The sequence below is a fragment of the Ciconia boyciana genome, chromosome 5 (genome assembly GCF_034638445.1).
Source record: "Ciconia boyciana chromosome 5, ASM3463844v1, whole genome shotgun sequence".
In the NCBI taxonomy this organism is placed as follows: Eukaryota; Metazoa; Chordata; class Aves; order Ciconiiformes; family Ciconiidae; genus Ciconia; species Ciconia boyciana.
Genome location: NC_132938.1, coordinates 31,190,516 through 31,215,269, shown reverse-complemented (window position 1 = coordinate 31,215,269; position 24,754 = coordinate 31,190,516). Strand labels below are relative to the sequence as shown.

The window sequence follows — 24,754 nt, the reverse complement described above, 5'->3', positions numbered from 1 at the left end:
GCTGTATCACATTGCTCTGCCATGTCTTTGAGACGGATGGTGAAGTCCCAGCTGCTGGAATCACAGCTTCTTCACTTTCATTTGTACACAATGCATTGCTAGCTCTCGCCATTGCAGATAAACATCATCACATGAAGCAGGGACAACTTGAAAATCCACCAAGTGGAACTGAAAGAACCCAGCGTGTTTTGCCTTCGTTTTAAATCATGCCTTGGAGGATCAGCCTATGATTTTTTTGTTATTGGGTATAGCAATACTTCAGGTTTTTTCCTGAGCACCATCATAATTTTGCCTCCCAGACAGTTATCGGGGCTAATAAGATCAGCCAGGATAACTCTTTGATAATATACTGGAAGCAGAGACGGGAATGGGCCTTCATTTACAAAGGATTGAAGAGTCATGAATTCAGGATCTGGAGACGGTATTGGGGGCTGGTGCATATTATCCATTTATTGTTTTGATAATCCTGTTTCTCTGCTTTTTCTTTCTCTTCTCCAGTGGGCAGCTCTTGCATCAAAATACTTATTTTTTTAAAGAGACAATCTAGCTGTGTTCCTGGACAGTCACTCATATGTATGTCCCCTTGAAATGTGTAGGTTTTAAACCCAAGACCGAGCTGTGATTCAAAGTATTGCAGTGAGCATGGAGCAAAGTACCGCAGTGAGCACCGAGCAAAGTATCCGTGTCCTCCACGGCAGTGTTCAGGCGAATGAGTCACAGCACCTGCAGGGAGGGAAGAAGGAGTCAAACTGATTTTCCGAAGTACTGACCACTGATATATCATGGGCCATTGTGGCCTTAAGGGAGGGGAAGGACAAGAAAGGAGAATGGTATTGCTAGTTTGTGACATCCATAATGATATGTTTGCAGAATTAACAGGGAGGGAAGCAGGAAAGGCAAGTATTTATCAGTTGCCACTTTCTGGCTGTTGCATGTTAAGGGACCTTTCTGCCAATTTCTTTGCAAAAAGAGCTGAGCTTGCTGAAGCTTAAGCTGGGGGGCTTATATTGGGACAGGACACATTGGCAGCAGGGCACAGACAAGCCCAGCCGCTGCACAGGTAGTCCCTGCTCCTCCTGCTCCCCTAGGACCTTCTTATTACCTAGCTTCCTTTGCTTTCGTTACTCCATCCAAAACAATAATTTCATTTTCATGTGAAGTTTTCTCTGCAGAGAGAAACTATGGCCGTTTCGAACAGATGTATAGCTGTACATCTAAGTATTTATCCGAATTTATTCTAGAGAATTACTGACAACTAAGGTCGCACGCAAAGGCTGATATGCTGAAACTGCTTGTCTAGATTTTAGACAAAATTTCAACAAACCCTTTTGATGTAGTCACGTTAACATAATGAAAAATTTGAAATATGTATAACTTCTGCAATAAACTCATATTCTCTTTTGCTTTGAATTATTAGTATTTGTGTCCAGCCTTTGAGCACTTCCAATTGCAGAACTACTGAAGCCAGAAGAATTCAGATGGTTAGCAAAAATGGTATGTCTTCAAGATGTGCCTGCTCTAGCAAAAAGATTTGATCTCAGCCTAGGCTGTGGATCATGTAAGATAGATAATAATTAATTTTCCATTGCTGATGTTAAAATGTTTTATATAAATGGGGGGCTTTTGACTAAATTAAACCTCTTCTCATCTTGTTTTTTCCAGATTCATAAAAAAAATTTAAAACTTCCAAAAATTTCCCAAAACTTCCTGGTAGGTATTTTAATGAAATAAAAAAAATAAGCAAAATGTTTATTTTCATTTCATGAAAGATGCAGAGGATATATTTCAATGCACCAGGTGACCAATATTTGGAGTGCTTGACCATTCAAAGAGAGAAGAAGGTACAGTTATGTATATATAAATATAAACGTTCCAATCTCATGACATCACATCAGATTCAACAATATAATATTGTAAAATCATAATTTGTCAGTATTTTAGCTGCTGCATGGTTACTTGACATAAAACTCTAGCTAAAAAGAAGAATGGGTGGTTTGGGGCGTTGACAGGAGGATCAGTTGTCAGCTGTTCAAATCCAGCCCAGGTTGCTGACAGCAGTAATGATAGTAATGGAACTACCATTGCTATTACCTTCTGGCAGCTGTTTGACTTAACTAAAATGAGCCAGTGGACTACTCTGATATTTTTAGGTTACCCATCCCTCCGGTTTCTAGGCAGTGCCATAAAAGCTCTCAGACCACTCCCTAGAAGAGAGGTGTCAATGCACAAAACTCAGCGAGGGTGTCTTGAGTGATGGTAAGCACACCTAGAAGTAGGAAACTTCAAGACAGAACCACAAAATCCTCTGAGCCCTAAAAGAGCCTCCTTCAGTGCAGGGCTGCAACAAAGTGGCTGCTTTTATGGTTTTCTGAAGTTTTCCTGGTGATTTCCTCAAGGCCAAATCCTTAATTGTCCCTCTAGGTGGTCCAGGAGTCTCACACTTTTGGACTTACTGGTCTTGGCCAGATCCTTGCTCAGTGCTCCTGTGTGAATGAGAACAGAGGTGCTTTGTCCTGGACAATGGCGACAAGTTTGATCCTTGCTAGGACTGTAGGGTGTGTTATATGATGACATTTACCCTGTCCTAGTGCTTACATGGTCCCATTCCCTCTCCCACCACATACAACCGTACAGGGGTCCTTCTACATCCCTCACCGGCAGCCGATCCAGTGCCACCTGCTGTTGTTGGAAGGGTCTCCTGAGCCAGAGTTACTGTTCCCCCACGGCACAAGTCAGACAGGTCTCAGCAGTAGGGCCAGCAGTACACGTGTGGCTGGGGGACCTCAGCAGGAGCCTGGGGACTTCGTGGCGGACAAGCTGCTGGGGCGAGACGCATAGTGTTGGAGGGAGAAGACAGGGAGGTTTGCCATGAGCTACATCACCACTGTTCTGTAGATATGCAAGAAAACTCTTCCTTTCTGCTGACTTAGCACTCTCACAAGCCCCCTGCTCACTCTTCGGTGCAGGAGAAGAAGACGACCTGACCAGCATTGTGACAAAATTTAGCGTTGGAGCAGCAGAGCTCCCCTAGCTGAGATGGTCTCAAGATTAACGTGCAGCAGGTTGACAGACACAGCTGATGCCTTTTACGAGCTGTGGTGGCTTGACCTTGGCTGGATGCCAGGTGCCCACGATGCTGCTCTATCACTCCCCTCCTCAGCGGGACAGCGGGGGGGAGAAAATGAGATGGAAAAAAACTCGTGGGTCAAGATAAAGGCAGTTTAATAAAGCAAAAGCAAAGGCCATGTGCAAAAGCAAAGGAAAACAAAAGATTTATTCTCTACTTCCCATCAGCAGGCGATGTCCAGCCACTTCCCGGGAAGCAGGGCTTCAGTATGCGTAGCGGTTGCTCCGGAAGAAAAATGTCGTAATAATGAATGCTCCCCCTCCTCCTCCTCTCTCTTAGCTTTTATTGCTGAGCAGACGTCATATAGTATGCAATATCCCTTTGGTCAGTTTGGGTCAGCTGTCCTTGCTATGTCCCCTCCCAAGATCTTGCCCATCCCCAGCCTACTGGTGAGGGGAATGCTGGAGAGACAGCCTTGATGCTGTGCCAGCACTGCTCAGCAGTAGCCAAAACACTGGTGTGTTATCAACACCTTTCTAGCTAGCAATACAAAGCACAGCATTATGAGGGCTGCTATGGGGAAAATTAACTCTATCTCAGCCAGACCCAATACACAAGCCCTGCCCCGCCAGCTGGCAAAACCCAGGCAGCGCTGGCAGCATCTCTGACCAGCGTGGAGTTGCCAAGGTCATGGTGGGGTTCGGACCCCTCTTCTGCGTTGCTCCTGGGACATAAAGGTGAGTGCTCCGTGGGCAGGCAGGTGGGCAGGCATGTGCCCGCACACAAGCACCACTGTGTTCTCGCTCACGCGTGTGAGCCCTTGCGTCAGCGATGCTCGCGGGAAAGGAGGCTCTCACCGGCTCCCATAGCAGGGCAGAGCAGAGGAACAAAATGCATCTTTCATGCCTAGGCAGGCGCTGCTGGTCCCCTGCCCGCAGCCTGAGCGGCACCCCGGTGGGGGCAGCTCTCGTGCCCCGATCCTCTGCCGGCATTTTCTTTTGGAAGCTTCCAGGATAAGAGATCCTGATAAATACTTCCCTGGAGTTGCAAGGCAACTTCTAACAGCTGTTGCTATGAAAGGTCCTTGTAGCAGCACAGTCTCGGTCTCAGCACAAGATGTCATAACACACGGGATGGGAAGGGGGGTCCTTTTCAGGAGGGAGGAGGTAAAAGTGGATTTCAACAGGGAAAAAAACCCAAAAGCTTGCTTTATACATTCTCCATAGCGAACATGGCATTTTCAGGAGAAAATTTGAATACCAAAATATTCGAGCCAAAAAATAAAGTTTTTAATTTTTGGCAGCTCAGGACAGGTTTGGTCTGCTCAGTTTTTGACAGTAAAGCAACATATATTCGCACCATTTTTTTTTCTTCTTCTTTTACAGAATGCTGACATTTTCAAACGCATTTTCTCTCAAAATGCAGTTTCTCTTGAACATTTTCAACAACGCTTTTTCACGGTATTTAATTCTGAGGGTTTCTCACTGCCAGGGGAACAGCCGAGGATCCAGGGAGGAGCTGTGGAAACGCGTTAGCTATGCAGACTCTTGGGACCGGCTTGGAGCAGCGCTGGACCCCTTCAACTCTGGCCTTTGGCAGTGGCTGGTGTCATCCAAGTCTGAAGCAGGGCAGGGATACGGCAGAGCTCCCAGCCTGCTTCTCTCAGGGGGGAAGCCGGAAAAGGTGGGTGGGAGGAAAAAAAGCCAAGTCAAATGCACCTTTGAACAAATCGTGCAGCCTTAGCAAGACAGCAGAAAAAAGCAGAATATACCATGCCCCAGCATCATCCCAGCAGTCATGCCAAGGCTTTAACCAGCAGCCATGCCAAGGCTTTAACCAGCAGCCTTGCCGACACGGAGAGCATCTCCCAACCAGCCCACAGCTGTAACAGAGCACGGACAGTCCCCTGCGCTTGCAGCCAAAGGCAGTGGCGCAAACCTGTGTTGCTACATTACATCGTAGCTGGGATTGGTATAGAGGGGCCTCTGTCCATTCCTGGTTTTGCATACATAAAAGCCAAGCGCAGGCGGCTCTGACCAAAGCCCTGGGGGGTCGGCAGTGGAACCCCTCCTCTCTGCTCAGAGCAATCTCCTTGGGCCATCCAACAGAGAGGCACAGCTCGGAAAAGCATGAGAAGGTCTTGGGACAGAGAGGGAAAACACTCACATTTAAATAAATTCACCCACATTTTCTTACTGTGTAGAAACGTTATACCATTTTTTTTGGCTACAGGCACCTTTCCTCCTTCAGGCCAGGCCAATTCCACTAACTTCCAGCCAGAGGAACTCCCATTTCATCCACAGAGCATCAGAGTATTGTACACACATAACCAAAACTGCCAAAGGCAGCCACCGGAAACTACACTGAAAGTGATTGAAATATGTTGATGAAATCCCACTCTCCTGCTCATCCAGCCTGATCAGACTAGAAATGATGGCTAACGGGTTTCTGAACTCCCCTGAGTAAACAGTGTGGAAATATAAGTCTTGGTTTGGTGCATGCCCAGAGTGTTGAACTAATAACACTTGTCTCACATGTAAGCAGCTGCAAAAACCTGATATTTACACAAGGATTCACAGAGATGAGAAAAGACTGCTTTTTTTCTAGATGACAGGCTCTGGTTCAAATGGGAATTAATTCGGGAAAACCCTCTGGTCTGTGTCATACAGCATGCCAGGTTAAATGACGACAGTAGACTTTTTTTTATAATTGAAGATAGGCTTTAAAGCATTGACATTGTTCCCACATCAATATAGCAGCATTTTTATCTACCAAAGCACCCATCCTTTTGCGTGTCAAATAGATTGTGAGCAAAACAAAACTCTACCTTTGAAAGCAATCAATCAACAAGCTCACAAACGCACTTGGTATAAATACAAATACACCCAAATACGCTTGCGGGTGGGAGCCACTTTTTTTTGTAGAGCTGTTGCTGGTAGCGCATACATCCTTGGCTTACCTTCGACAAGGTGGCTCCAATTTCAAAGCTTAGACCTGCCTTTAAATAGGCATTTCTAAGACTCAGGCATCAGCTGGCACATGCTACTGCTGGCAACACAATGGCTGTTGTCTCAGCTGCCCAGAAGTAATATGCAGAAGACGTCTTTTATGAGGCCAATTAGTAGAGCTGGAAAACACAGCCCGGTTTTTAGATACCCAAGCCCTACCCCAAGTCCTGACGTGAGTTCTCATTTTTTTCAGCTGTATCAGCTGGTCTAATAAATCACATCCCCCTTCTTACACACCTTGCATCACTTTTATGGAGAAGTGATAAAGGAGGTGACGCTCCTGCTGGTGGAGCGCAGCAGTGCTAATGGCAGGGTGGATATGGCAACGTCTGACACGTCAGATTGCTGCAGGATTTGGAACAGTTTATAACCTTGAACCTGCATGCCTTCTGGGGATTAGAGTTCGGGGGTCTGACTACATACATTAGACTGGTCCCAACTCTTTATTTTTTCGAATACCACGAAGGCACATGAATCTGGCCCTCAGGTGAGGAGTGCTTCAGCTCCTCATCTAACATCAGCACAACACTAAAGCAACTAATGAATGCAGAGGAGATGGATGCAGTCTCAGCTGAATTTGGGATATCTAAGGTCTCTCTCCACACCATATTTAAAATCTTATTTTATTCTAAATCCCTCCCTCTCTCCACTAGAGGTAAGTTTTTTGAGGCAAAAGGCAGAGTGTCCTTCAGCGCCATCAGGGATAGCATGGCAGTTGCCAGTGAAGTTTCCAGCTTTGCAGAATCTGGGCTGTATGCTGTAACACAAAATGGGTAACTGTGACCCAGAAAAATCCCAGGCAACTTCCCTGACTTCCATGATGCTGTTTCACTTCTCCCTTTGGTAAGAGTAGACTTGACTACATATTTCATTCTTAAAAAGGAGTGTCTACCGCAGGTCTCATCCTATGGAAAACTATGGTTTATCATAACAGGTTCAAAGTTCTTCCAAACAAAACATTTGGAGCTGATGGACACCGTATGTATTCCTTTACCTCCTATATGCTGTAAAGGCTCCAGCTGCTCTGCCTCTGGAGTGGCAGCACATCTGTGCTGCTGCGGAAACAAAAACAGAAAAGGGATGAGGAGAAGAACAACTATTTAACAGATTTTTGTCTGATGCTTCCATCTTGTGGCCAACTCGGAAAAGAAAAGTTTGGCTCTTTATTTCAGTAAAGGTATTAACAAATGTAAGGAAACATTGGAATTTTTAAAAGTGTCCCATATCCTTACCTCCAGTTATATGGATGGGGATGAACTGGGATTGGAAGTTAGATGACTTTTCCCTTTGAAAGTCATTGAACATCAATGCTGGCAGAGGAAGGGGCTGGTGCCTCCTCCGCCACCCGCTGTGTTTTGGTCTCAGCCAAGCTGGCTGTGCTGAGGGGTGCAGGACAGAGATGGGGCCGGGTGGACAAGCCCACGAGTGCTGAGCCCAACCCTTCGCCTTGCTGTAGGCATCTGTGGTAGGACTCCCATGGTCTATGGACTGTGCTTCAGCTGCCAGCTTTGTGGGCCAGCCCAGGTCCATGAGGTGACTTTCTCTCTTCTTTGTTTTTGAGCATACGCAAGGCTTTCCTTTGCTTTCCTCTGATCTTTCCCGGAGATTATGCCAGCACACAGCTCACAGCTCCCATACCACACAACCTCTAATGATGGGGATAAGGTGATGGGACACAGCTGTCTTGCTGGGACAGTTGCAAGGGCATTGTGCCTCAGTTTCCCAGAGCCACCAGGAACATCTCGGGGTGGCTGGATGACTTGTTTCTGTCTGATAAACCTGCTGCTCCCCTTTTGCACCGTTCATAGCAATCCAAAAGCTTAGCCAAAGGTCTGTTTACCTGCATAAACTGAAGTCTCCTGCATAGGGCCCACGTGGAAAGCCATTCCCTACCTTTCCCTTCCCGTCCTAGCCAGGAGCCCACCCCTCTGTGCTGCTGCGGGCACGGTGCCACTCTACCCCCAGCGCCTCTCTCCTGGGCAGACTGCCTCTGCCGCGTGCTACTGCGCTCCCTCGGTACGTTTCCAGCCAAATACTTGCAGAGGCCTTGAGACAGGGAGCAAGACGATGAGCAGGGCTCCTGCCAGACACCCGGGCTGTGGTTATCAGTGGAGTGAGGGGTTAGGCTTTTGCCCAAAATGGATCTACTTCAGCAAGAGGGTGAGACACTCACCGTCCATGCTCCCTAGCGTGGACACACACACTCACAGGCACACCTAGCCGTACCCTACACATGGGAGATTGCATTCCCGCTCTGCAAAGGGGAAGAAGAGGTGGAGAACTGAACCTGAGCTCTGTACCCAGCTGCAGGCTCTTGCATAGAGGGGGATTTTGGCACCACCACCCTTTACTGTGCACAGCAGGAATAACGAGTTCACTGGTCCTCACGTCTTACACAGCTGCTGAACTTCCAGAAGAGCAGGTGCACGGCCAAGCAGGACAGACATAAGGACACAAGCGCTGCCACGACTTTTTCCCGAACCCCTGGGGCGGCAGGAAGTGTTGCGTGTTCCTGCAGTATTGTAGGATAAAGACTCCTCTTCGGCAAGGACGAAAAGGAGAGGGAACCTGCTCTAACTCTTATCTAAGGCAAGGGCCCAGGCTGCTGCACCCTGTTTGAAGCGAGGAGGGGGTTTGCTTTGCGAGGAAGTAGTAAAGGAGAGGGAGATGTTAGATGGAGAGTTCATCTCCAGGCATGTTTTAACAACAGGGACCACTCCAAGGACAGGAGGTTGCTAACCTGCCTGTTCACAGGGCTTTCCCAAGGCCAGCCTTGCCTGGCTCCTGCTGGCAAACCAGGACAAGCTCCAGTGCAGGAAGTGCAGCTGACAAGTTTAACTCTGTTTTCAGGTTGAAATCTTGCAGTTCTTCTCAAATTCATGTTCAGTTACATCCACTGTGTAAAATTAATTACTGCGGGAGCACAGAATCGTAGGCCAAAATCTGGTTCGATTCATAAAGAAGGTGAGCTCAGCATAGGTTTAAAAAACCCCTGCAGCCAGAGGCAGAGAAGCCATGGCCATCTCAAGGTGGGGCTGTCTAATCCTCTGTAATGATCAAAAACTTTAGGCTAAAGACTGACACAAGTCACTTTTAGTCCCTTGTTAAAAGTAACCTTTGCATAAAACCCTCTATTGTACACCGGTGCTAGAAGCGGCAGAGCGCGTACATCGCAGACACACAGCGCAGCATGTCCGTTTGCATCCCGTGTCCCCGCTTTCCTCGGTGTGTGCAAACCAGCAGGCATCGAACCCCCCAGCACACATGGTGCCAAGGTCAAGGAGGGTTTCATTTCATGTGGGGAGCCCAGTGCCCATCTCAGAGTACATGCTCTGCTCCGGGCAGCAGTCACTGGAGCACCGCACCTGCCATGTTTTGGGGGACAGCATGGCTCCCCACAGATGCCACTCGCTATCCAGGTCATTTGCCGCAGGCCCTTCCCCACTATGCCCACTGGAAGGTCTGAGAGACCTGCTTGTCACTGCTGCTCAATGGCTTTGCAGAGCACTCAATTAACCAAAAACCTTTTGGGAGGAAAAAACCCCAAGCAAGACTGATTCTTTATAACCATCTTTCAATAAGTGAGTATAGACCCCTCACATATCCTTAAATTATATATCATTTATTGAAATATAGAGATCTTAATTTACAGGATTTTTTCAAAGACAAAATATCAACAGGGGCATTTTTGAAATACATTTTGTGCCTACCATCACTCAGGCCAGTTTGCCCTTCTTCAAACATTTCACAACAGCCACCATTTTGGAAACACTTCCTTTTTTATTATTCTAAAATATAACTTTTGGACATTCAAAGTGCAACAGTTAACGTGCCTGTGGAATATATCACAGTAAAAAAAATATAAACAAAGGCAGTGATATAGCTGTCATAAATGTTTTGGCAGTATTCTAGAAGTCTATATAAAAATACTTATATACATATTGATGTATAACATCACCATATCTCACGTCCTTCATCATGTAATAGGACCATTTTGTACAAGTTGCAGACCACGCTGTAAGGAATTGGTTGGCCATTCCAAATCAAAAGCTGTGTTTCGTAGGCTAACGCTGATTGTCGTTATACAATTACTTTAGCGAAAGGTTTGGGAATATCTCTTCCAGTGGCTTCTCAAAAATTAAGCCATAAAAGAAAAAGTCTGTAATACTGATAATATTGTAAAACTAAATTAATCATCCTCTCACACTTCTCCCTCTCTAGTAAATCCCCCCTCTTCCTCTGCTTCTTGTTCCAGTTTCCAGGCCAGCTTATCTGATTCCAAGCCTGCAGTGAGCTGGGTTTGGCTAGATCCCTGCCACGGATGCAGTTCATCTACACGATACTCACGACAGGATGGAGAATCAAATTACCATGCATCGGAAAGTGAGCCAGCTCTGGTTCACATCCATTATTTGGGTCTAGCCCCGAGATGCGCTGTGAGATACAGGATGAAACCGGTGAGGGGAAGGGGAGACCGCATGAAAATGTCCTCAGATTCCAGTAACTGGTATAATAAAATGTGCTGGGGCTGATTTTCAAACCCTGAAGAACACTAGGCCATGTGCAAAAATGCAGGTGGAATTGCTTGCCTGATTTGAATGCATAGTCGTAATGGCTATGCATGCAAATTAAGGCATGTGTGGTCTCAAGTGGCCATTCAGATATCTGGGATATCCAATAGACAATTTGTGTTTCCTCAATTCATAGTTCATAGCTGGAGGGAGACTGTACATCGTCTCATCTGTCCTGGCTATATCCAGAGTCTTTATGTTTCACAGTTGTCCCCGTACAGAGCTCAGTGACATGTGTTTGGCTGAAGCACGGCTCCCAGGAAGACACTCAGTCTTGATCTGTTGACTGCAAGAAATGGAGGATGCGCCGTCACTCACGGTTCCTTCTGATTGTCAGCCTCCATCAGGGTTGAAACTGTGGGTGCCTCGCTTCAGGTCTTGTTTTCACATCTGCAGTAGGCTTGTACATGGCCTCAGCCAGGCGACATTTTGAAACCCAGACCCAGAATTATTTGCCTGTAAAACTGACAATAGTACATTGCTTTCGTTTATCCACAACTGTCCACAACAAGTGAAGTCAAGGGGACTTGCGTAGCTTTTTTTAGGGCCATTTCAAGTGAAACTGTCATTTAACATGGCAGCACGTTCTGCCGGTCACTGCTGGTCCGTCTTTCACAATTCCTAGGAAAAATACTGCAACACAGGGGTGAGTTGGCACTGCGTTTGCATTGGTTGTGTCACGCCAGAGGCCGAGCACGTCCTGCGAGGCACTCATCGTACTGAATTAAGGTTAAGTTTGAAAGTTGAGCACCAGAAAGGATGAGGCCTTTCGCAGTGATGTACCTTTTTTCACATGTAAGTCTTCCAAAGCATCATATCTCAATAACACATTGTACAGTGATAGCAGTAATCGTAATACTTTGTTCATATAAGTGGTGTCAAAAAACAACTATTGCAGGTTGAGAGCAGGTTCATTTTCATGCACCTTCTTCTGAAAAACACTCTTGGAAGCAATTACCATTTGTCGTTACAGTCTGCAAAGATAATAGTCAGATTTTCTGTTCCTGTTTAAACCTGAAAACTAAGACAAGAATATTTGCTGCAGAATTATTTCTGCTTATTTAATCTGGAGTTCCAGGCTGGGAGGGATGTCTTTGTTCATTGAGCAGTTCAAATATCAGATTGATTCTTCACAGCTAACCGCAGGATAAGATTTCTTTTGAGTACCCATGAAACACTAATAATAGGATGTTGCTGGTGGTTTATCATAATCTTCCATTCTCGAGCATCTTGGAAATCTGGCATAAATTAATTTTTTTTAATTAAATTTTTAGAACCTCACTTAATCAGAGGACAAAAAATTGCTTCTAGTATATCTGATTAGAAAAACTACTCAGCTCATGATAGAAAACTAAATCTTGAATTTTTCTCCATGTTAAAGTAGTTTTAGCTAACCAGAGCAGTTACCATACTGTGTACAGCCAAATAAAATAATTGTTTCATTAAAATTTTCAGGTCATAAATTTTTTCCTTGTACTTAAAAAAGTTTCTTGAGACTGTGCTTTTACTGAAGGACGATGAATTATAAAATATACATTTAGTGTTACTGAAAACAGTAGTAGTAGTATCTTGAAAACAGCTATCTTCTATAGTTAATAAAGACTTACTAGGTTTCTAACACCTATTATAGACTGGGTTTTTATTATTATTATTATTATTATTATTATTATTATTCCCCTTTACTTGCATTAATGGTAAAAAGTAACATGTTTTGTAGTACCGGTCAGTCCCTTGTGGTTTTAGACCTTTGTGGTCCAAAAGTGGTTTTTTGCATGTTCTTCAGTTCACATGATAGTTCAACAGCAGCTGACATTGAGATTGAGGGAGGGAGTACACAAAATTCGTGAACGATCTCTTCTAAAATCCATGGCATATGTTCAATGTGCACCTCAAAAGATCCTTGAGTAGACAGTTATTTACATAATTACAATGGTGAAGTATTGCTGCAGTGGAAATTCAATCCATCAAAGTCATATGAATGCCCTTGAAACACAAAACTGGTCTGTTTGTGGCCTTTTCCTTCATCCTCCTACCAGTTTGAATGGCAAACAACACTGAGATGCTACTGAAGTACTGCAAGAAGCAACACTAAAAAAATCCATCTTCGACATGTCTCTTTCATTCATACTCAGGCTGATTCCTCTGCCCATCGCTGGGAGTTTCTCTGTACAAATCCACCTCCTCTTCTCATCCTTGACATTGCAATAAAGTGGTTTTCTCTGTGGAGCAGAAGTCTGTAGACAACACGGCAAGCTTCCCCATGTGCAGAGCTGGAAGGTGTCCGTGGGGTTACAGGAAGCTGTCCTCCACCAGGTCTGAGGAGTCAATCCCAATGTCATCCATCATGTCAATGTCCTCAATGGTCTCGTCCTCTCTCTTGATAAAAGTAGAGCTACTGGAGCCAGTTTCAATGGCACTTTCTTCAGACGTCTGGGAACTGGAAGAGACAAACATCTCAGAGATAAAATACACGGCGAATGTGGCTGGGTAAGTACTCCAGTCTCTAGCAGAACTGAACACCACCTCCCCACGTGCTTTCTGACCCACAGCGTAATCTTAGGTGACTCTGACTGCCCATTTCTTCGGACATGACACATCTTGTATCTCGAGTAATGAACCACCTTGGAATTCAAAGGAGTAGGTTGTTCATATGTTCCTCCAAGCACTTTCTGCCAGAGACTCATTAGAGAAATAGCTTTATGACACTGCTGTGACAATAGGTCACTGAGGTAAATCTAGGGAGGTCAGGTGAAAACGAGATAACAATAACAGACAATAAGATAATAATAACAGAGAGAAGTAGTAGATCTTAATGTGGATACTGCTTCTTAGAGACTTCATTCATCCCCCTCTTGAATATAGCACAAAAATATCAAAAAAAGAGAAGTTTCTAGGTTGCTAATTTTATATATTATGAATTAAGGGCTGAATTAAACCCCCATCATTCACAGTAAGGGTTATACTGTTGTGCTGTAGTGGAATCAGTCATGCAAGCTGACAAGGGAGTGGTAAGAAGTCCTGGATACCCTGCTGCCAGTGAAAAGAATGCTATGAAAGATATTAAAAACAACTTATCCCAAATTTTGGAGCTGGTCTCACACAGAACAAATCAATCCCTTGAGATCTCATATGCAGCTCCAAGGCATTGAGCTGTGGGGGCAAGACATGTTGCCAAGTGTGCCCACAGAGCTGCCAGACAGCCGCTGGGACTTGTCTAAGCTAACAAGCGAGTCCCAGTGACACACAGGAGCACCCTACCAGCAGTGCTCTTCCCCTGGCAGTGACAAAAGAGGCAAAATTAGATTTTTTTCCCACTGAAAACACTGTGGCCAGTCATACTACCGTATTTACATGGGACCTTCCCAATAAGTAGTTTCAAGACAGCTAAGGAAACCATTTGCACAGCAGGATGCTAAAAAGTGTTAATGCACATTGCCGAACATGACCCCAAATGGTGACTATGGGCTACGTGATCTGTAAACCACACCTACCTGTGCCTGTTCCTTTTGCCAAGCTCATCTTCAGAAACAGGGTCAATGTCAGGCAGGGGGATGATGTACCCGCTGTCGGCACTCAGCCTCTGCTCATCAAATCCGCTCTCCCTGTCCTTTAACTTGTCTTCATTCTTGTAGGTGACACCAATGTAAGCATTGTCACAGTCCCCTCTCATGCGTGTGACAGCTGGGTGATCACTTTTCAGGAAGTCCAGGTGAATCTTCTCGTAGCTCTGAAAATATTCATTTCAAACCCCTCATTAGATGCTATTCACTATGGCTGCCTTTCTTCAGATGGGTGGCTGTGATTCATTAACCCAGAAAATACTCTGCCCTATGAGGCAGCAAGACTGGATAGAGAAGCCCAGCATCTTCAAATGATTTGAAGAGAGAAGTGACATGTAAGTTTTAGACGATGTAGGAGTGAGTGCAGCAGCACAGAGCAGACAAATAGACGTGAAAGAGGGGTAGGGAGAGGGGGAAGGCAGTGAAGGTAGGTGGGAAACTGAAACACTGAATAATGGGGCAGACGGAGCTTGTCCAGAGGTATCAGAAATATGAGGAGAAAACTTGCTGGTGTCAGAGTCCAAAGAGGGAGGTAGGGAGATTGTACACATGGGCCAAGTAGTCCCTTTTCTAGAATTCCTTCACTGCCTAGAAAATCCTGTGCAAAGATATAAAACCCATTCTCCAGTAGAAAAATTGAGTTAGTAGGATTTCATTAGAAATGGAGAGTTCTGCTTCCCAGCTAATACTGCAGAACTGCTTCTCTCAGTAAGCTTGCATGCAGAAACCGAACATGCAATGTCCCTGTCCAAATCACATCATTCACGTAGGTTAGGATGTGCCAGTTCAGTGCTCATGGCTCCGATGGCTGGAACAACACTTATAATTCCCTCTATAACAGTATATAGAAAACCCAGAGAAAATTCCAAAGAGCAAACCTTTTTGTACTCTCCAGGCAACAAGCTCTCCACAATTTCACTCAAATGGTAAAAAGAAGGTCTTTTCTCTGGTTCACTGTTCCAGCACTTCACCATGATCTCATACCTGCAGATAAGATGGAAACCAGTTGGTAAAGGAAAATGAGTAACCAAACAGAAACTAAAGCCAAAATTGTCTGGAGACTGGCCAGGTGTGGAAAAGCCAAATGCACACATACACTTCATTGGTAGCATGATCAGGTTTGGCCATTCGGTATCCACTCTTGATCTTATTGTAGAAAGTAGAATCGACCATCATGCCAGGATATGGTGTGCCACCTGCGGAGAAAAGAGAAGCAAAAATACTACTCTATACTTGACTATCCATGCAGAGTTCCCAAATACTCTCTTGCTGTTCATGTCAAAAAGTGTTTATGCTATAATTTGACATGCCATCAAAATTAATCTTTCCTAGCCAATGTTTCACATCAGAGCTATTGTCCTGACCACATTAAGCTCTGATGTGAAGCATTGGCTAGGAAAGATTGAAGTACGTACTACTTAGAAAAAATCCCTTCACAGTCTTTATAGAATGTATTGACTGGGCAGAGAGGTTGGATGATACGTGGATCAGGTCATCAGCCTGCATTTGGCAGCTCTGAGGTCAGGGCTCTGCTCTGCCACTGACTGCCTGTGCGACCTTAGGCAAGTCACTTGCTCTGTCTGGTTTTATTGCCTTTGGCACCTGCACAACGGCTGAGGGTGACGTGGCCTGAGTTACCTGCCTCATCCCGGCTGTAAGAGCAAAGCCTTAGTGTGAGCCAGTCCCCTCCATACCCAAGTCTTCCCACCTGGGCAGCTAGCTTTAGACAACAGCTGACATGTCGGGTGCATGGGTTGTCGAAAAGGTTGGACTTGGCCCCTGAGCTGACACAGTTAAGCAATCATTTAGGCCCACAGCACACAGACATTGCTGATGTGTAAAAGGATCTTTTGAGCTGAAGTCAGTGTTGCAGCAAGATGTCAAAGCTGACTTTCTTAATAAACGCCGCTGAGGATATGTTTTGCTTTCCAAGAAACATAATCTTTCTCAGGCGGAGGAAGCATACTATAATATTTACACCAGAAACATCAGCCCTTTCAAAAGAAGGATTTTCACCTAAAACTGGGCTTCTGAACCTTCCTTACAGGTAGGGCAGTGAAGCACAGGCTTAGCTGTGCCTCAGTTCCCAAACTATCCCATGGCACTCCCATGCCTCCCAGGGATGCTGACGAATGGATATTTACAGGATCCTATTATGCCCAGAGATTACAATAATCAATGCTGTAGATAGTGGCACAACTACTGTTTTCTGAGAAGTAGCTATATGACAACTTGTTCTAGAAAATAACATTAGGCTTGGGGTTGCCGTGGGGCACTAGTAGATACCATACAGGCATGATTAACTCTGCTGAGAGTAAATCTGGGCAATGCACATGTACTGAAGCAGGCCAGCCACCCGCCCGGGAGGCTAATTAATCAGGCTGAGGAAAGAGCCAGGCTGCTCCCAGCTGGGAACGGTACATTGTCTGTAACTGCTATACATTGTCATAACCACTTTATGCTGCCATAAACCAACTGTGTGAACAGTGCTGACCTGGAAATGAGAAATCAGCGTCCCAGAAGACTGACATTTGTTTTCATTCTGTAATGGGACTAAGACGGGATCTTTTGACATGTGTATGAAGAGACTGTTTCAAACCAGCCGCTGGGCTGGGCTGTGGCCCCAGGCACCCCATTGCAAGGGGGAGACATGTTCCTCTCGTATTAGCCAGAATATCCATCCTGGGCCAGCACACCAATACTTTTCCACAAAAGCTTTTCCGAAAGCTTTTCACTCAGTGCTTTCAGTTTTCTAGCAAAAAAAAAGTATCTTGGGGAAAAAAATATGTAAAGAGAACTTTGGGAGAATATGGACATTTTACTTCACACCTAACATTGGCATCCAAAACCCCATATAGAAGAATAACTAACAGCTGATTTTACACATCTATTTTTACTGTAGAATTTGAAATACTTTATGTAGAACAGCTTGAACTGAAAAAGCTTAATCACTACACATAAGAAAGTGTTCATAGTACATACCAAGAGAAAATATTTCCCACAGCAGAATGCCATAAGACCAGACATCACTTAATGTTGTGTACAGATTGTCAAAAATGCTTTCAGGTGCCATCCATTTTACTGGGAGGAAAGTCTGCAGCAAAAAGAAAGAAACCCCAAACCGCACAGATTAGTCATTAAAGAAATGCTTCCCGTTACAACTGTTGTTTGATAGCCAGGATTAACTTCTCTCTAACAAGAAAAGTTGTGTTAACCTGGCTAGTGTTTATTTTTAATTCCATATAACACAGAGGTACCAGGATTATAAGGAATGCTACTGTTTGCTCCCCACAAAAACAAATTAAGCCATAACTGTATTCATTTTATTACTAGCAAATGACCAGGCTGATCGAAGATATGATACAAAAGCTGGCACTGCCGATCTAAGTCTGACAGGTCATTGACTGATGTATCACTACTCTACATATCACAGTGACAGTTCCTTAATAATTTATCCAGTCACAAAACTTGCCAGTTAAAATGTAAGCCTGTGAAATACTCAGTGTGGCCAAGTACTCTTCAGCCTTAAAGCAGAATTAGGAAGGTTACAGGAATTAATGAACTGAAGAACAATTGTTCTCAGGAGCGTTCATCCCAATGGTCAATTAGTGTAACCAACGCTGAATGGCAAGAACATTAAACAGCATTTAAAACTGACACTTCTCATTTCAGTTAAAGCAGAGCTCAGGAGATTAAGAAGTACATACGCTGCCCTTGGAGACATAGTTGGAATCGTGCATGATGTCTCTAGCCAGCCCAAAGTCACAGATCTTCACGATTTTTCCTTGAGCCAGGAGGACATTACGAGCTGCCAAGTCACGGTGCACACACTGTACGGAGAGAAATTAAGTTGTTCAAGGATGTGCTAATTCCACGAGGGCCATTTCCCTTGCAAAGATCCCTGAAAAGGATCTGTTGAGTTTCCGGGCACAGCCTTAACAAGACGTCCTACTGAACAGGCACCTGTATTGCCCCGCTAGCAGGGGCAGGGAGGCACCAGTCCTCAGAACCAGCGAGGGCTCGTGCAGAGAGATGTACTGCACTGGGGAGAAGACACAAGTGATGCCACCCTTTCCCCTTCTACCCATCATGTACTAATGATACGTCTATGTGTCTGACCATGCTGGCCTGTGGCTGTATGGACCCCCCACCCGGACCCTGCTTAGATCCACCACCATCTCTGGCATGCTGCCTCCATGAATGTCGCAGGCTGCAATGGGATTGCAATGAGCTGCAATGAAGAGGACTGCTGCTTTGATTTTTCCAGCCATGGTGATCTCAGTTGACAGGTAAGTGAGCAAGCTGTCTACAACACCAAAAATAATATTATATTGCGTCGTGTTTTCAGAATCTAAATTGAAACCCATAGCTGGAGATTAAGATGTTTCTACACTTTCTTATATTTTACTTACTCTTTTATTTACTTACATTTTTAGAAGCCAAGAATTCCATTCCCCGTGCAACCTGGTAGGTGAAGCTCAGCAAATCCAGTAGGCTGAGGCCCTCCGAACTGTCATCTGAAAGAAGGTTTTTGACTTCTGATTCTATTGAAAAAGAGAGAAAAATGTATTTGTGCTGTGGAGTGTGAAAGCAACATCCATTTCCCCCTACCTATCATGATTCTGAGCTGATGACTTTAACAGAGTACCATGACCAAACCAGTCTTTTCATAACAACTACCCACTTTTCATGTCTCCATCAGTCACTGACACATACTGCATTCTTAAAAACGTCCAGTATTAAATATAGGGTTTGTTTTTTCTCCTGTCTGTATTTTTTGCCCCAGACAACTGCAGGAAAAGGTGAAGTTAAAAAGGCCCACTGAAGGTTGTTTACAATACTCAGTGTGTGGTACAAAACATTTATTTAGAGGTGGTGCCTTCATTAAGTTTTTGTGCATGCATGTACATTCTTATCCGTTTACTTTTGCTGAACATTGTTATATTTCCCAGCAAGTATTCACTGGGACTAATCCAATACCAGCAAAAAGGGTCAGAAATTCTATGGCAAGAGTTCTTATTTTTTTATGAAAGATGTCGGCAGAAAAACAGTCAAAATTCAGTGATTCATTTACCCCGACTGTCCTAGAGCACAATATGAGTACATTAGTCTGCCTTGCAAATCTGGGACTGGATATGGTTCAGTTTCTGAGGCCTACAGGCAGAAGTAACGGTGCCTATTTTTAAAGCAAAGCATATTTGTTTTCTGAGAACAGGGCCAGGGAATGGGATGCATTCATTATCTTCATTACATAATCCAGGAAAGTATTTGGGCGTGTTCTGCATTTGGTAAGTGTCAGTTAATGTGAAATGTAAGTGGAAACAGAGCAATATAAATTTACTATTATTATTGTTCATTGCTATTGCTCAAAATCTTGCAAACTACAAGACTGGTAAAATCGCTGCCTCCAAAGAGTGCCTCCAGCCCCGTTGCAGAGCACAGCTGCTCAGCGCTTCAGCATGGAAGCAAATACACAACTGGAGCCCTTCTGCTCCAGGAGCACGCACTCCTATCCCCAGAGCATAATGCAGAACACAAGCATAAGCTTTTAGCTTATAGCTTATACTCACACGCTTGCAGAACACAGCTTAGTTTACGACCATATAGAGGGCAGAAATAAGATACGCATTTATGCAAGAATTATTTGTATTAATGATGCATGCAGAAGGGACAACTCTGTGTTACCTGATATAGATTTCTTCTTATACGAAGCAGGCCGATCGTACACAGATCTCTGAATATCAGAGTATTTAGATCCCTCCTTCCTTTCCAGCATTGGCACATACTGAGTTGTATCAGCTTGTTTCATGTCCATGTATTCTCCAGTGTTTTCAAATGATAATATCACATAACTGAAATTGGAAAAAAATACAGATGTATCAGCTAGTATTGCCCAGGTGACCCCTGCCACAGCATCCTGTAGATCTAACGGTTCTCTTATGGTGTACAGTTGTATTGTTGTGAAATATAAGAGCTGTCTTCTTGATAGAGAATACATAAAGATCATGTATTACAGCGTAACCATGTACGATCACATATTAGTACATGTTACCATGTATCACTGTAGTCAAACACAAGTGCTTCAAACTTATCCTTTTATCAATAGTCAAGTACATAAACATATATTGTCTAACTTCCCGGAATCCCACTGAATCCAAGTATTACTACCTAGGGCTTTTAGTTCAAGGTATTCCAAATGATAGATTTAATTTTTTCACCCAGACAGTTTGCAACAAATCCAGTTCTGCTGAACAAATCCAGGCTCAGATGGATAGTCCTGGCTGTACTCAGCTACCAAGTCAGTTGATCTATTTGCCTGAGTGATTTTTTGAAGGAATCGCTGTTCACCTTCTAAATCCTGACTAATTTTATGACATTGCTTTATTGCTGAATATATGATGACAAGCTTCCTCCACCATCATCTGGAAAAAGCTATGGGATGAACATTAACCATAAGGAAACTATTGAGACTGGCTAAGCCATTGGTAGATAAAGGAGAGTACTTGAGCTTAGAGAAAAAACTCTGCCAGGTTGTTTGAAGGGAAGGATTTTTAGGCAGTGGAAATTCCCCAAGGAGGGAAACAAGGAAACCAGGTAGTTGCACTTTACTTTTAAAACTTGGGTGGGTAGAGGCAAAAGGATGTTTTTACAGAAAAGAGGAACACTGGGCTGTGCTTTATCAATAGAAATGTTCTTTGGGACCTCGGGATGTCTATGGAGAACCCACAGTTGTCCTGGGACTTCAGGCATTTCTACACAGGGGAAACATGGATCTAGGACACATCAGGGAGACTGGACAAAAAGTGCTGAAACCTTCCCAGATCTATGAAACCTGACAAATAAAAGTCTAATGAGAAGAATTAGGGACAGCTCTAAACCAATGAATGGGAAGAATGGAGTAAGGGTTAGTAATGATATTTCCTTAAGTTGCAGGTCATATTTTTTTTTCCTTTTTTCCCACCTTCTTGTGCTTTCATCAGCTGGGTTCATCCCAAAGATATCCAAATCTTTCTTTGGCTTCTCTGGGTGTCGGCTCAGGAAATTGTCCCTGTTCTTATGCAGATAGTTCACCAAATCGCCATAAAAGCAGTATTCAGTGATGATGTAAATAGGACCTGATGAAATAAAGCAAAATAATGCATTGATGAGTGGAGTCTTAAAAAAAAAAAAAGGACTCCAAAAATAGTAGTAAATAGGATATAGAATATAAAACATAAAAATTATTGTACTTTAATACATTTTTATTTACTAAGTTATGACTGCAACTACTACCAAATATCAAGTAGGTTTGTGAAACCTTTTGTTTGTTTATATTTATTGTTAAATCCTTTACTTGAAATTCGTGTGCTTGTTGAACAGTGAACAATGGCTCCACAGCAAACCTCTGTTTTGTCAGCCAAACCCACCTGATTTTGTACAAGCTCCAAGCAGATTCACGATATTCAGGTGGGGGCCAAGATGTGTCATTATCTTCAGTTCAGACATGAGCGCCTGTTTTTCACTGGATCTAGCTGTAGCTGTCAAAAAAACACACCAGCCCCTCAGTGAGAGCAATCGCCTTTTTCACAACAACAAACGATTTCTCCTTGCTTGCCTTATTAGAGCATTGCTACTGTGGTTTCTTGAAGAAGACTGTGTCCTTTACTTGGCAAGGGGCTTTCCTAAGACTTGGAGAGGAGTCACAAATCACTAATAAAGGACTCATTTAATGCAGCTCAATAGCTGACCCAGTCTGTTTGTCCCTCTCCGAGGGTACAGTGGATTGTCCAGGTGGCACAGAGGCACTTTACAAGCTGCTGGTTTCAATGCAAGAAAGCTCCTCATGGTTCCTCTGGAATCACTGCATCAGTTTCTTAGTTCTCATGAACTGGGAAATCTTCAGTGAACTTAAGATTCTCACACAAGACCTGCCTGTTTCTCTTTTGTTGTATTGCTTTAATTTGTTCACGAACATTCATGGTTATTTTATCTTTTCTGAGTTATTGTGGCTGCTATGATCCATACAGCTAAAACCAAACTTAGGATATTTTCAGAAGCCTGGATACTTCCAGTCTTGAAACGCCATGAAGCAATCTAAAGTATGATTTTACATATCAGTCATTCCACAGTTCATTTTCAACTTCAGATATGGAGAATCTTTTTATACATAAGCAATGCTTAAATAACCCTGTGGGAACATGCCCTGCCTAGCTTGGGAAATGCAACCGCGACAACTTACGTTTCAGCATTTTCACAGCTACTTTCATCACCGGTTGAGAGCGACTCAATCCATATGCAGTCCCTTCAACTACTTTTCCAAATGCACCAGAACCAAGGATTCGACCTGAACACAAGGGAGAGCATTATTTATTTCAGAAAGTAACAGGAGTTCACCTTGTTTCCCGCTGCCATTCATCTACAGGTTGTGAGTCTTGTGTGGAAAGAGCACACTCACTGAGCCAGACCACTGGTATTATTATTATTACTGTTGTTGTTAAGCAGAAAAAGCAAATATATTTTAAAGAAATGCTGTCATTAAGTACAATTCTTAAATTAAAAAAAAGCAAGCAAACACCAGGAGCACAGCTGCACGTGCGAGCTTGTAGGAAAGGGACTCTGAGGAACAACCCAACTCGTTCAAATTCGTCTCCCACTCTGCCCTTTACTTTATCCTTTGCTACCCTTCCTTTATCCTTTCTAAACACTGATTCTCCGATGATTAAGCTGACTTCTCTGCCTCGGTCAGCACCTGACTACAGTACACTTGTGCCCTTTACTTAAAAACCAGAGTTGAACTCCTTAGCTGCAGTTTCGGGCTGTTATATCAGTGCTGGGTACATGTAGCAGTAAGGTAGACTGAAGCACATCAGCAGCACATTTAGAAATAGACAGGCAAGACCATCAGTGCTCTGCAAGAAGCTGAAATACATGTTGATCACATATGAGGGGAAGCTTCTCTGAAGTTTAATGTACAAGTGTGTTTCATATGCTTGAATAAATTTTATTGCAAATTTCCAAGTGCTGTAATGAAATGGCTAATGTTTATACACACTTTAGTCTTCCCACAAATCAATTTAGACAAAAATTTTGGATTATCATATCCTGTATCCTGATATGGATACAGTGTGCAGAAGAATTGTGTACAGATCGGGCAAGATTTTAGAGAAATATGAACTGCACAAACATACTCCAAAATACTATATTTCATAGGTTCCATACTGAAAAGCAAGTTCATTAAGGCAACACTCACGCAGTGAACAAACCTGTATATGAGCTCCAGATGCCAGGATATTTTCATATTCCTGACAAGCTCTGTATTTTATTTTATGTTACTTTTTAACTTCCAGCACAGGGAGAATAAGCGGTGACTTTTACTATGGAGATATACGGCATTTTGCTTTTGTTTGCAGTTTGAACTTGCCACCTTTTACGCTTCTGAAGGTGTTATCTGGCATGCAATGCCATATGTTTCTGTTATCTTCTAGCTACAGCCCCCACTTTTATTGTATACACGCTTTTAAAAGAAAATTTCCAGCCAAACACTATCTGCATCATTAACAAGCACAAGAAACAGTTAAAGTATGCTTAGCTGAGTTACCACTGAAGAACCTCTCCAAGACTATGACAGCGTAGTTTGTCATGCACACAAAAACTATGCAATTTGTTTTCAAGATTCCTGTGCTCCAAAGGTTATTCTTCCCAGTCAGGATGTGAGAAAGCTTCCCACTAAATTTCGGACTAATTCAAACAACCTGAGTCTGAAATTTGGCCCCTGAAACTTTTCAGACCGAAGGTCTGGGAGCCACATGGCAGGATGCAGCCCTTCGGAATGTGATGGCATTTGCTAATGCTCCTTGATCTTCTTGTCTTCACAAGCCAATTCCTCCCCAAACCATATTGTCGGCTGAGCACAAGGAGCACATCTCCCTCTCCATCACCTCTGCTGAGCCGGGGTGCATGTGGAGACGGTGAGAGAGCTTCCAGAGTGGCGGGGAGCGATCGCTGCTGGTTCCCCTTTTCACCCCTCTCCACAGACGTAGCCCAAGCCCCATGTGTTTTACACTTGAAATTTGGAGCCAGGTGGGAGCTGACTGCTTAAGAACTGGAGGCATCTGTAATGCCATCACATTCTTGATGTCAAGGCCTTCAGTGGAGCCCAAAATTATAGCGTGTGTTTATTTTTCTTCGTATAAAGGCACTGCTGTGATCTGCCCGCCGGAGGAGCAGCCCTGCTTCTCCGCCGCAGAGGGACTGTGCAGACAGAGCAGCAGCTCAAGGCTCCTTGAACTAGCGGAGGAGCAGCGCCTGGGGGTGAGAGCTATTTCAGCCTCTGGTACCCATCCACAGAACTTATCTGCTGAGCCTGTCAGAGAGGTGCTGTTTTTCTGCTCGGGGGGACACAAATACAAAGGTGAAGTCTGTGAATTCATTCCAGTCACAACCTTCTCAACTGGATGTTTCTTTGGCTACAATTGAACTGGGATGATCAGCCCACCCCAAATTAAACCCTAACTCTCTCAGTCTATATCAAAAGCCAAACAAGTGACAAGCTTTATAATCTACATCCAG

At 43.9% G+C, this 24,754-nt stretch overlaps 1 protein-coding gene across 1 annotated transcript in view; it reads right to left on the bottom strand.

The window, feature by feature from the left end:
- Positions 1 to 9,696: 9,696 nt before the first annotated feature.
- PDGFRA (platelet derived growth factor receptor alpha) overlaps positions 9,697 to 24,754 on the bottom strand; it is a 35,194-nt gene continuing 20,136 nt past the window's right edge. The window contains exons 13-23 of the mRNA XM_072861486.1: positions 22,425 to 22,529; positions 21,613 to 21,723; positions 21,168 to 21,321; positions 19,892 to 20,058; positions 18,635 to 18,750; positions 17,914 to 18,036; positions 17,189 to 17,300; positions 15,303 to 15,402; positions 15,085 to 15,190; positions 14,138 to 14,373; positions 9,697 to 13,083 (exon numbers count right to left, since the gene is read on the bottom strand). Of these exons, the coding sequence (XP_072717587.1) occupies positions 12,936 to 13,083; positions 14,138 to 14,373; positions 15,085 to 15,190; positions 15,303 to 15,402; positions 17,189 to 17,300; positions 17,914 to 18,036; positions 18,635 to 18,750; positions 19,892 to 20,058; positions 21,168 to 21,321; positions 21,613 to 21,723; positions 22,425 to 22,529 (1,478 nt within the window). The 3' untranslated portion in view covers positions 9,697 to 12,935. The remainder of the gene's footprint in view (positions 13,084 to 14,137; positions 14,374 to 15,084; positions 15,191 to 15,302; positions 15,403 to 17,188; positions 17,301 to 17,913; positions 18,037 to 18,634; positions 18,751 to 19,891; positions 20,059 to 21,167; positions 21,322 to 21,612; positions 21,724 to 22,424; positions 22,530 to 24,754) is intronic.